The sequence below is a fragment of the Solanum tuberosum genome, unplaced genomic scaffold (assembly GCF_000226075.1).
Source record: "Solanum tuberosum cultivar DM 1-3 516 R44 unplaced genomic scaffold, SolTub_3.0 scf00004, whole genome shotgun sequence".
NCBI lineage: Eukaryota > Viridiplantae > Streptophyta > Magnoliopsida > Solanales > Solanaceae > Solanum > Solanum tuberosum.
This window is the reverse complement of record NW_006238930.1, coordinates 3,964,165-3,976,996: the sequence shown is the minus strand read 5'-3', so window position 1 is coordinate 3,976,996 and position 12,832 is coordinate 3,964,165. Positions and strand designations below refer to the sequence as shown.

General features: G+C 35.3%; 3 protein-coding genes across 4 annotated transcripts in view; all 3 read right to left on the bottom strand.

The window, feature by feature from the left end:
• Positions 1-302: 302 nt before the first annotated feature.
• Positions 303-3,282, bottom strand: LOC102582229 (ACT domain-containing protein ACR6). 2 transcript variants are annotated; one of them, XM_006338651.2, is made up of 7 exons: positions 3,065-3,282; positions 2,825-2,870; positions 2,596-2,710; positions 2,453-2,520; positions 1,294-1,917; positions 1,002-1,106; positions 303-912 (listed from the first exon to the last, which is right to left on the bottom strand). In XM_006338651.2, exons 1-7 carry the CDS (start codon positions 3,109-3,111, stop codon positions 571-573), a joined length of 1,347 nt encoding a protein of 448 aa, XP_006338713.1. In that variant the 5' UTR covers positions 3,112-3,282; the 3' UTR covers positions 303-570. The 2 variants fall into 2 exon arrangements, with proteins under 2 accessions (XP_006338713.1, XP_006338714.1); XM_006338652.2 differs by having other exon boundaries at positions 1,294-1,902; positions 3,065-3,281.
• A 2,965-nt stretch (positions 3,283-6,247) lies between these two features.
• On the bottom strand, positions 6,248-9,224 carry LOC102586089 (transcription factor TCP20). Its single transcript, XM_006338746.2, has 2 exons — positions 7,689-9,224; positions 6,248-6,716 (listed from the first exon to the last, which is right to left on the bottom strand). The coding sequence occupies exon 1, from the start codon at positions 8,961-8,963 to the stop codon at positions 8,265-8,267; it is 699 nt and encodes a 232-aa protein (XP_006338808.2). The 5' UTR covers positions 8,964-9,224; the 3' UTR covers positions 6,248-6,716; positions 7,689-8,264.
• Positions 9,225-10,883: 1,659 nt separating this feature from the next.
• The window catches only part of LOC102581903 (probable metal-nicotianamine transporter YSL6), a 6,936-nt gene continuing 4,987 nt past the window's right edge, over positions 10,884-12,832 (bottom strand). The window contains exons 6-7 of the mRNA XM_006338650.2: positions 12,471-12,603; positions 10,884-11,995 (exon numbers count right to left, since the gene is read on the bottom strand). Of these exons, the coding sequence (XP_006338712.1) occupies positions 11,061-11,995; positions 12,471-12,603 (1,068 nt within the window). The 3' untranslated portion in view covers positions 10,884-11,060. The remainder of the gene's footprint in view (positions 11,996-12,470; positions 12,604-12,832) is intronic.

The window sequence follows — 12,832 nt, the reverse complement described above, 5'->3', positions numbered from 1 at the left end:
TTAATCTTGCATGCGCGAGTACTGAAGTGGAAGCCGTAACAACTCCCAAGTTTTAGTTGAATTCATCGGAAAAAAAATTAAGAAGAGCATGCTGCTAGTAGCGATGAATGCATTAGCACCGCAGACTATACGGAAAAAAGGAAACGTTAGGAGAAGGAAGGGACTGAGGAATTTTTCATTTTGATCTAAACCCACACTAAACCTTTTGTTTTCTTTACAGTATAAAATAAATATTTGTACAAGTGATATTCTATTATACAGTTTGGTTCTTCCTTTTTATAGTGAACACTGTCCAGAGCACATGCCACTTATATCACACATCCATGTATATACAGACAACCCCTGGCAATATCTGCTACTACTGATGCTTTAAGAGTCTCTTCTATATCTCTTGATACTAAATCACCACTATATGGTCTAACTATCTAATGGTTACTATTTACATAAAACTAAACAGTTCTTCACCAATGGGTAGGATATCTATCTACAATTTTTGTTACTTGAAATCCGCATACTGTGAGTGGTGTATCTGACATATCTACAATGTTTTCCAGTCTTACAGGGAACCACTCAAGTGTAGGATCCAATCAGCTTCAGACTTTGGAGGGTTCGAACTTTGAAGAGACTCCCAAAGAGGTAGCTAATTGTTCCTTCTTCAGGTAGCTTTTCTGAATGACAAGGATTCCACTTAACATGCAGCATATTTGGGCCAACTTGCTCACAAATTGAATCAACTGTCTTTTGCTCAACTGGATTCCCAGTCACATCTGTGACATAAAAGATATCTTTTGCCTTCCCCCCTTGTGTTGAGATTTCTGCTCTTTTAATACACAAACTATTTTCCCTGAATATCCTAGTGATATCTGATAGTAGTCCTAGCCGATCTTCTGTACACAATTCTAGCTCCAGACCCTGCAGAAAGCTAGCACATATATTAGTGCCTCATGCTAGAGAAAGCTTTGGAAACTAAAATCTTGTTGTCTCGGACTAAAGCACTTCACCTCAGAGGTTCTTCTCTCAATAGCTGCTTCAAGACACAGAATCACACGTTCTCGCTCAGCCTCTGAGCTTATTGGAAGCCCATCAACATGTCGAATGTAGAATTCCTGCAGCAGGCCATTGATTTAGATTGACATTAGACATACAAAGCAGTAGAGATAAAGGAAGTGACTGTTAGCTAATATGCCATCACAAACCAAAACTAATTCACTACTTAAATTGAACTAAGCTTGTCTTGAATCAGTACACGGTGGAAAAACCATCAAGTACTGTCCACGTAGAAATTAACATTACCTGATAAGCTTCGTTCTTTCCTGTGTGAACAACTCCATGAAAGACCACATACTGCATGTCAGTCAAAGTGCAGACAATATCAAACAACAGCTTAGGTCGATCCCTTGACCTCATAGTGATCACAGTATAATCCTTTTCACTGCAATAATAAACAGTTATACAAGGCCCGGACTTCAAATCCTCAATGTTGCCCTGTTCTGTCTTTCTAACTTTTACATAGTCCCTATCATCAAACATTATCTGGTGTAATCTTCTCTCCCTGTGTGTAAATCCAGGAGGTGAAAGTGTCATCTTTGCAGTCTTCAAATCATTGTTACCCTTGAGGACGTTACGAAGAAGTTTCTTGATTGTAGCAAGGCGTTTTGGGTCTTCAATTGCACAATCTGTAATGTCGTCCACAACATGAACCACAGCTGCAGCCCTAGCATTATGTGTCCAGATTGCAGCGTTCACCACATTACAGTGAAGGTCAGCAAGAACAGCGCACACTTCAGACAATAAGCCAGGTCTGTCTGTCCCGCTAAGTTCAATGGACGTGTGCTCTTCAGAAGGCATCAAGCCAACAGTTCCCCTTAAAGAGGGTAACAGAACCTCGTCATTTTCAAGAGTCTGTGTAACAAGAAACTGAAAGAATTTAGGATCCATGCACATCTTTGAGCTAAGTGTGGAAAAAGAAATCAATGTACACATTTGCAAATAGGATTTTTCTTGCCTACAGCCTATTGATTTTGTTGGGGGCAAAAGAAAAGGCCGTTGAATAGGATGTATTAGAGAAAATAATACATGTATTAATCAAGGTATTATTTAATCTTTTGTTTGGAAGGATTTTCAACCTATGTATAACTAACACATGTATTAGTAATACATCATATTCAATATTATAGGGTGTATAGCAAATACATAGGTATTAACAAGGGTTATTAATACATGGATAAGTATGGTTAAAGACAAAACTGCCCTTAATACACCAAAGATAAGAAATAATCCTAGCATAACTTATCTTAGCATTAATAATACACCATATTCAGTCCCAATCCATGGACTACCTTTGTCTATCCCATTCCCATACCAAACAACCCCTAAAATATTAAAGATTGCTTAGCTGATAGACCATAATACTATACTGCAATGAAAATTGTCGACCCTTAATATGAAATACCTTTTGGATATAGCTGATGATTTCTTCATCTCTAACTTTATTTCCATCTTGATCAGTCACATTAAACACTGAAGAAATAAAAAAGAGAATAATTAGTGGTAAGTATGGAATTTCTTGGTCTTGAGTAAATAATAAGAACTTACCGTCCATAAACCATCCCCCATCAGAGGAAATGTATGCTTTCGTGATAACAAGGTTTAAATCCGTCAGAACCTGCACAACTTGAAGAAGAATCCCATGCTTGTTGACACTGTCAACCTGCACAAGGTTGAGGTCTTAGGGCACAGAAAGTGTCATCTTTAACATGAACTGGATGGCTAGACTTGATACAGAAAAAAGGGGATAAGACGGGCATGGGCAGGGGGGGTATACCTGGATAATGGTTGCATTCTCACAAGAGTCATTGTCAATCACCACTCTGTAAGAAGAAACAAGAAAACAAGGGTTAAAGAAAAAAGAGGATCTTTCTTGTCAAAATATGCCCAACTTGATAAGTTTTCGAGTCCAAAATCAATTCAGGGACAGGGGAAGATAGAACTTGACAAGAAGAAGAAGCAACCAAAACTAGTGAGTTGTAAGGACACAAGAGAAGAAAGAAATTAATCAAAGTACCTGGGAGGATTCATCCTCCTGATAAGCTTAGCATACTCGTCATCCATGTCTCTCAATTTGGAAAGAAGAATAGTAGGATGAATGAAGAAGAAGATATGGGAGGAGAGAAGTAAGGGTTAAAAGTAGAATGAGTCTCCAATGTCTGTGGAAGAAAGGCAAAAGCTGAAGACGAGTAAAGTGACGCTTTAATGAGTGGAAAAGGCATCCATATTTCCAATTTTATTATCGTATCAAAAAAACAACACGCCGCACCACTATTCACACTAACTACTAAATTATTCCTATTTATTTGTATCTCAATTTAATAGTCATATTTGTTAAATCTAATAATGATTCTTTTTTAAAGTAAACATGACCATTAGAGTGGAACGAAGGGGTACTAGCCCTCGGAAAACCAAGTGGGAGGAGATGACGGATTTAATTGACATATTCCAAGGTTGACTGCTAAAATATTTTTTGTATTTTAAACAAAACTCTATAGAGACTTGTAGGTTATCTCAAAGTGTGATGTCGATTTATGCCCTTTAGTAGAATTATTTTGACTAATTTCGTCTGATTCGAGTTACAATCCTAAGGGTTGGTTAGGAAATCAATTTCATGTATTAAAATTAGTATTACATTTGATATTATTTTATATAAAATTTAACACATTATAATCAAATTACAATCATCCATGATTATAATATCAATAAGTTATAAGTCAATTTATATATTATTTTAGATAAGATAAAAGATGAAATACTTGGTAAATAACTAAATCTTGCATAATTATCTTTTTTTTTTTAGCAGACCATCTCCAACCCAACACCAAATCCTTATTTGGTGTAAAATTTGGTGTTTTTGAGCTTCAACCCACACCAAATTTGGTGTAACACTATTCATCACACCAATTCACTTTTTTGAATATTTTAATATTATTTTATTATATAAACTTTTAATTAAACATTATATAAATTGTATGTTTTAATTAAATCTCTTGTATATTTAATTATTTTTTATGTAATATTTTTATAATATTAATTTTAGATATAAAATTTAGTCTTTTTATAAATTAATTTTCTATATATGTACTTTTTTTTTAAAAATTAAATTTTATGTTAATTCTACTATAAATTATAATTGGATATATATATATATATAAAAGTTGGGCATTAAGCCTTTTATTAAAAATAATTGGATATAACTACAATTAACCTTCACAAAAATAAAAAATGCAAACATATAAATTTTTAAACAAATAATACAATGTACTTAAAAATAACCGAAAATAATAAACATTTAACAAAGTAGTAATTGATATTCACCATGAATTATATATGGTGAATGTTTTAGAAAGAATTTATTTTATGAAATAAGAAAATAATATAATAATGAAGAGAGAGAAAAATTTCTTTTTGGTATAAAAATTGGTGCAATGGATTGAAGTTGATTACACCAAAAATAATGTTGTGTAAAATTTGGTATTTGGGTTGGAGATGCCAAAGGAACGAATTTGGCCATTTTCCTACAAATGTTTGGGCGTGGCCCACGACCATGTTCTTGAAAGTCCAAAATGTAAAACAAGTTGGGCGGTGAATGGATTTATATGGCCAACCCTAAATCATCTTCATACTCTACTCTAGCCCTCCAATTTTCAACTTTCCTCCTAATCTTATTTCTGATACGACTTGTTTTTCATATCTTGTAATTTTTCATGTGTTCATTCATACAAATACAAAATAACATAAATACATAATACATGTATTCTCCATTTTAAACCCCAAAAATCCAACAAATACATTGACATGACCGTGTGTGATAGGTATTGATGGTTTCACTGATTTAACTACTTATAGTTAAGAGTGATAAAATTGGACTCTATCATTTATCAATATCGACATTTGATGTCTACTTTTGAAGTCATATGTTACCCAAAAAGAAGAAGAGAAGAAGATAACATAATCACTAATCATGCGTTGATTTAAGAACGTCCACGTTGATGTTTTGTGAATCGCTCCAATCAGATAATATTGGAGTTTCATATTTTATTCCTAATTATCAATTATATATATACAGAGATTCTGCCAAAGATATGGAAAGGAACATTATTTTAGCAAGTTGTCCACGTAGCAGATACCGTCTCTATCGAATGCCCAACAAGGAGGGGATAAAGGGGTGCCAAATTGGTTTGGACTATTCAACTTATTGCAACCATATGGATGAAGATAGAGCATGGACCACAAACAATTGAGCATTTATACCACTAATTGATGCCTTTCCCAAGTTGCTCCCAAAGGATTGGGCATCATGTATATTTTCTCCAACTACCACAAGCAAAAAATATTATGGAGATTCAATATCTACTATATATATAAAAAAAAATCTTAATCTTATATACAATGTAATTTTCAAGAAAAAGGAATTCAAATGAACCCTATGCACCTCTTAGCTCCGCCTTTGGTCTCACTAATAATTACGTGTATATATAATCTTAACAAATACTATATACGTGTGAGGTTGAGAAAGTGGATTGGCTGGAGTGGTGGGGGTAGCTAGAGAAGTTACATTCTTAATTTTTAAGAAACTTGTTTTTAGTAGAAGAAAATTTCATAATATTTTAATTGATCAAACATAAGAAGATTAGAAAATATCTCACGCTCCACACGTGCGGGCGAACACACCCTTATTCTTATCCTTTTCATTTTGCTTTTGTCTTTGCGGTCCTTAAACCTTCCAAGTAAAAGATTTGTTTTTTTTTAATTTTTAAAAAGTGGAAGCAGAAAAAGAGGATAGAATGAAATGCTCTAGTTGGTAATTCCTCAGAACAAGCAACACTAGGAAATAGTTAGTGGCCACATTAACATCTGAAAAACTCTTAGCTCCATCTAAAAGACAAACAAAATAAAAAAGGAAATGATTCAATTGTAACTAATAGTACTATATATCAAGAATCTTGTGTTTACTACTCCCTCTGTCCCAATTTATATGACTTACTTTCCTTTTTAGTCAGTCCCAAAAAGAATGACACATTTCTATTTTAAGTAACAATTTGCCTATAAAATGTCTTTTTTACCCTTAATGAAATGATTTACAACCACACAAATTTCTATCATTCATTTTGGATCACAAATTTTAAAAGTCTTTCCATTTTTCTTAAAATTTGTGTCAAAGCAAAGTACATCATATAAAATGGAACGGAGGGAGTACTTCATATAAAAATTCATTGAATGACAGCCTCTTCCTTTCATGCCTTTACAGATTTGAATATCTTGCAAGTACTATTGACATGATCTTTGTCATGTCAATTGATTCTACTGTTGATCATACTTCCTTACATATCCTACATTACAGCTTTTTCAGACTGAAAACTGTAGTCTTTATCTGCATATGCACATATGTATACCATGTTTATACAGCGAGCCCCTTGATGTATATTTGCAAAATCTGAGCATATTAAAGGGCAAAGGTTAATTTTGAGTCTTCAACACTAATGACTACAAAGTACCTTTCAACCGGAACAAGGCCAGAGATGACAGTAAAGTTTTGCCACACTTATAAAAGGCATCATCCATAAGTAACACTAGAAATTTTTACATCTTTTTTCTGTCATCCCGGAAGCTACTAGGACCAGCACTCTCTCATCCTTGATATCGCAACTGCAATAGAAATGCACCTGACAGTAATCATGTAGTAAGGCATCAGACGTCGTCACAATCATGACTGAACAAATGATGAAATGACAACTCTTTTCTTTGATTCCTCAATGTGTTAAAAATCTATAAACATATCATCCCTTAACCTAAATATATCAACACCTTGCCAAATTTATCACAGTACAGAGTTTACAGTGTGTGATAAGGTGATTAAAAGATGAACAAAAGAATAATATTTTTCTATATTTACACCAGCTTCTGAATCTATTAGAAGCAAAGAATGCATAAGAATCTGACAAGGACGTAGACTATTTCACCATTAGAATGGTAAAAAGCCTCTTCATATTTATGAAAGGCCAATGAAAGTATGGTTGCAGCATACTGTCTCGCGCTTGATTTTACATACCTTCCTCTACTCAATTACTCCTATTGTTAGAATAACAACAAATTAGGGCTACTCCAAGTGCTTTTCTTCTACAGAAGATAAACTGCTAATGCGGGATAGCAACTTAAAGCTGTACCATTCTTTATTACTTTTAGGTAATCCTTTTTCCCCTTTCAACTTAAAGTTGTACCATTCCTTATTACTCTTAGGTAATCCTTTAGCCCCTTCCAAGACAATGAAATTGTTCTCTTCTACATACTGCTCCTGCACCAACCTAATTAGCATAGAAGCACATGTCTGTGAAATGGCATAGAGCCACGAACTTCCATAAGATAGTAATCTACCTAAAAATCTGGCACCCCATGTCAAGCGTGTAGACACTCCTAACAACATACTCCGTGTATAATACACGATGTAATATAGAGATAAACATTATAAACACCGAAAATGTCAACAACCAGGAGAATTTTCTTTTACCACTTGATGCCATATGTCAAAAAAACAATGCATTATTTCTCAATAACATTGTGAAGCAAAGGGTTAAAAGTGAAAGGCTGACTTTGATGGACAAACTGCCTGATGTGTTGAATAAGAATTAAGCCCTGACCTTTTTCACTGAAGGTAGAAGTTCCAATTCTGCAGCAACTTTTCAAGAACATTGAACTGAATAGAGGATGGAACTTCGTATTGAAGCTTGGATCTTCTGTAGAAAGCTAGTTTAGCTAGCAACAGTAAAGAGTTAGACTTGGGAGGTTTCAGACCTCTTCAGTTGATGATTTTACCTGCAAGTGATGCCATGAGTTCCCCCTCCTAGTTTCTTACCGGTATACAAATATCTATGTAGAAACATACACGGACTTTCTAGTCACCCATCGGTAGAGCTATACCTATATCGAGGGTCTGAATTCATTTCTAGGTTCATGTTGAATTAGCCTAACAAAAATTAGGCTCTGCTTAGGCGTTCAGAATTCAGCGTCTTGCACTGAATCTATGTGTTACACAAGAGAGAAAATTGCTTCTGGATATATGATTTCTATGTTTATTTCAACAAACGAAGATATAAGCACTCCGCTAGGATATAAAGGTCAAAATGAACTGCTAAACTATTTCCTAAAAATAAACCCTAGCTTAGAAAACACCAATTTCACTTTATGTACCCCAAAATCAGTATTATATGAAAGCTCTACTGTCCTGATCCTTGAGAATTATCATCCTCGGGAGAAGGTTGTTGCTGCTGGTGCATTCTTGAATGCCCCATCTGCTGGTAAATCTGATTCAAAGACTGAGAATTCATATGAGCATCTTGTGATAATCCGAGCTCCAACCCAGGTAGGTTAGTGGCACCCAACATAGATGTAAAACTCAAATTGGTGGAGGGGAGGTCAAATACAGGGAAACTAATCTTTTGCAGACTTTCAGTTCCCAAATTGTGGCCAAAATTAGTGACGTCAGGAGCAGATGGGGGCCATATCCCTGTTGTGGCCAACTGGGCCATAGGCCAACTGGTCCTACTACTACTATTACTAATACTTCCATCCATGTTTTGCTGCAAACCAGCGGAAACAGAGATTCCCTGTTGCGAAACAGAGGGTCCAGCTGCGGCTAAAGCCGATGCCGGAATTGTTCCATTGCCTGTTGCAGCAATTATGGAGGGCTCCGCTTGCTGTAATAGCCACTGGATCGTCTCTCCATCAGATTTATGACCCAATTCGCGTGTGAGTTGGAAAATCCTAGCAGCACAGAGTGCAGGCATGCGAATCCTCCTTCCTCTGCCTTCAACTTTAGTATGCCTATCTTTATTGGATTTTCTTTTAGGAGCCAATTGATGCTTCTTAGCTTCATCCTTTTCAGCAATTTCAATCTGCAAGTCTTTGATCTCCATGTTGCTGATGTTATTGGTATTGATATTGATATTGCTGTGCGGTGGGTGGCTCGAGACGTTTGATACCTCCTCTATGAACAAATGTGTTTACCCAATGTTAGTTAATTCAATAAACTATTCAAAGTTGTTTTCTTGTTACACAATTATACTAGTACTAGTACTATTAAAGAAAATGAAACCCATTCCCTTTTTTTAATTATAGAAGAAGATGACATCGCAAAATCATTACAGGAGGATAATTACCAATACTTCCATTTACTGTAGCAGTATTCTTTTCCAATAAAAACCGTGTGGAATTTTGACAAAAGGAACTCAGTTATTTTTGCTTAAATGACATATTTATATTTTAAAAGTCATTAAATATACACACATATACTAGTAGATTTTAAATTCAATTATTAGCGCTTGAAATATATCACTTCAAAATCATAATCTACAAAATTGGAATCCTGACTGCGTATTTGTTTGAAAGTACATCAAACAACAACCAAGCTGGAAAGCAAACAATCAAATTCCCATAAAACTTTGCTGCTATAGTTTTTGTTTAAGTCCAATTTCGGTTTTAGAGAGGAGCTGCTTTTTAACAAATGGGAAAAGATTATTTGAAATGGCTCATTTAGGTCCTCGTTCAAAAAATACAATTAATTACTTTCCATTACCTACTTCTTATTACAACTAATTTGAAATCCAAGCAACTCCATTGATTAATTGGTCCGTGATATTAAATAATAACACCAGTTGGTCAATACGTTACGCTATATTTCTCTATACTAGTTGAGTCCTAACGTGCATTGCATGATGATACATAGAAAATTGAAACTAATATGCTTGAATCCAGAAATAAGTGAAATGTCTTTCTTAAAGTGACACAACTATAGCTGGTTACATTTCCTAACAAAAAAGAGTTATAAATTGGTGGCAAAACATTGAGTATTACTTTGTTTATTGGTCCAAACGATTAACCACATTTGGTGTGTAGAAAGTGATTATGATAATATTACAATTAATAAAACATTTAAGACAATAGTGTTTATGCATAATTTTAAAGTTCTGGTACTGATTGACTTGAATACATTATATGTGACGTCAATTTCCCTATAGCCAAAGAGGCCGGTCTTTCTCTTCTGGAAATGCTCTTCAACGCAATTATAGGAGTAATATATTGTGTTGAGAAGTATAGACGGCAACAAAGAAAAGGACTTGCCTTGAATCTAGAGATGCCACAACTCTATACTTCAAATTTTAAATTCATTAATGATGGATGGAATCTCGGTTTTATTTTTTCAACATCAATTATAAATATGGTGACCTTTCCAAAAAGTGGAGGGAAATTCTTTATCAAAGGTAACCTCTCTCAAATACGTCTCAGGCTGCCTGCCGCAATGTTTACAATTTCTTTCCTGACCCAACTTGTTCATTAGATATCAACAAAATTTTACTTGGGATTCAAATCTAATTATTGAGGGTAAACTTCAAGTATAGGATACACCAAATCACTCACATGCACTCTAATTTCTTATTTAGAATTATTAGAAAGAGAGACAGCTTGCATCAATATTTCCAAGTTTAGACATGACCTTTAACAAAAACAAGTAATTAAACAAAGTTCTGCAATCAAATTCACTAATTTTTGCTTCAGAAAGCCTCATTTTCAAGGGCAGACCTTCCAACATACTATCAAGTTTATTGGAATTACATAATGTCATGTGTTCATTTTCTTTAAAGCCTTCCAAAATAAGTAAAAAGTGTGGAGGAGAATAAAACTTACAGATCTAACAGCTATCTTTGGGTGTTGGCAGTTGTCCTGGTTGCAGTATTTTTCCAAAACTAGGAAACACAGTAGCAATGTCAAATGCTTGAAAGTGGCCAGTCATTTCCAAAATTAACTAGGTAACTATAGCTGCTATATATGCATGCACATTTTCTTTTAAAAGTACACTAGTAAGATTTCATTTTCATGTGTGAAACTTCCAAGTTAAACATCGGGTACACATTTACAGGTACAGAAGACTGAAGCAATACTTGGACAACAGATAATTTACAATCTGAGAGTTTTTTCCTGACGAAGAGTAAATAAAAAATTGCAAATACACTTGTTCAGGTGCGCACAGAAGGCCCAAAGTACATGCAGATTGGCGGGTTAATCCTGAAGATAGAGAGTATAGCTGATGGTATGGTCCAAATCCCATCGCCACATATCAACCCAGATGCAACCGCACCTGCAAAATCGTCTGCATCCTTCTTATTTATCTTCTCCCATACAAATAATATCACTGTGCCAACAAACATGTCAATTGCAAAGTAGGCCCCAATATAGAATGGTACAGCCATCGCCATTGGAATTGGAATGAATTGGGAAACTTTTGCTGGAGTGACATCCTTCAAGAGGTTAATGGCCAGTGCTGCCACAAAGAACCCACAACACAATGCAAGACAATGCTTTGGAAGTTCGGAGAATCCCTCAATCCCCAGAATGGCCATCTCTCGGTAAATAACAGCATATGGTGCTTTGTATGGACTTTCAGGAGATCCAATGTCAAAAGCATTCCAATACATCCAGAATGTGAGGGGCGCAATAATGCAACCCATGGCTGTTCCCACCAACTGACTCACAAACATCGATTTAGCTGATGAAAGTGTAAGATACCCTGTTTTGAAGTCTTGCATTAAATCAGCAGCAGTGGAGACTATCGACATCATAACTCCACATGCTGCCAAGCCTGCAACGACCCCGCCATTGCTTCCAACCAGTGACGCAATAATAAAGAGACCAATCTTACCATAAGTTGAAGCCAAGCTCCAGTCTGTAAGTCCTGTACCATAGGAGTTGCAGAAAGCAAGGGCAGGGGCAATTAAGTATGAGCAAAGGACCAAATACCACTTCAGAGGAGGAAAGATAATTGGCATTGTGGCTGTAGATATTGCAGCCAGGGCAACATATCCAGATCCAGCAAACCAGAATGGTATCCTATCTTTCAGGAAAACTTCGTCGCGCTTCTTCTTTTCCAATTCTAGTCTGGAACTCTCACCACCTGTAAAAATATGAAAAGACAAAATCAAGAAACATCATCTATGACATAAAGTAGTAATCTCTCAAGTCCATTTTAAAGTGAACACCAAAAAGTGCACGTCAACTGAAAGATTATTATAATTTCATATTTCCATTCCGCCCTTCCAATAGTGCAGTAACAGAGTACTTTCTGACTGATTAATTGGTTCACAAAGCAATTGCAGAAACGAGGAATAAGTCAATGCAAAAGTTGACCAACAACGTTTTCCGCTGCTTGATCATTGATCCGCAATTGCATTGACATTATAACCAAGCAGAAAGAGAAACCATCTGTTTAGCAATTTGGAGTTTGTTTTTTTTTTTTTTGATAAAAGTAACAGTTAGCAATTTGGAGTTTTAATGTAGCAATTTGTAATTTTATCAATTTGGTGCTCAGTCCAATACGCAGAGTTTCTCTCAGTACTTAAAAACCAAATACTTGGTCAACTAAGACCTACCTATGACCTCCATGACCAAGGGAATATTATTCTCCATGCTGCTATTTCTAAAAATTTCCGTTACGGAGATTGACACTATCTTAATCAAATTGTAAAGCCCATCCCCAAGTATGAGAGAGATGGCTATGAAGACCTGCACAAAGGAAAGAAAAAGAAGATTACAATAACACCAACAGAGTATAAGGAAAGATTGTAAGAGCACCAATAGATGTACATGGCCAGTTTTCCAGGGGAAAGAATAGAATGAGTATACTTGTGATGCTACGAATGCACCTTTAAATGGTTGGTTAGAAGATAACATGATATATGAGGTTAGAAATCTGACTCTAGGGGTTGCAACAGTAAAAATAATAAATCTCTGG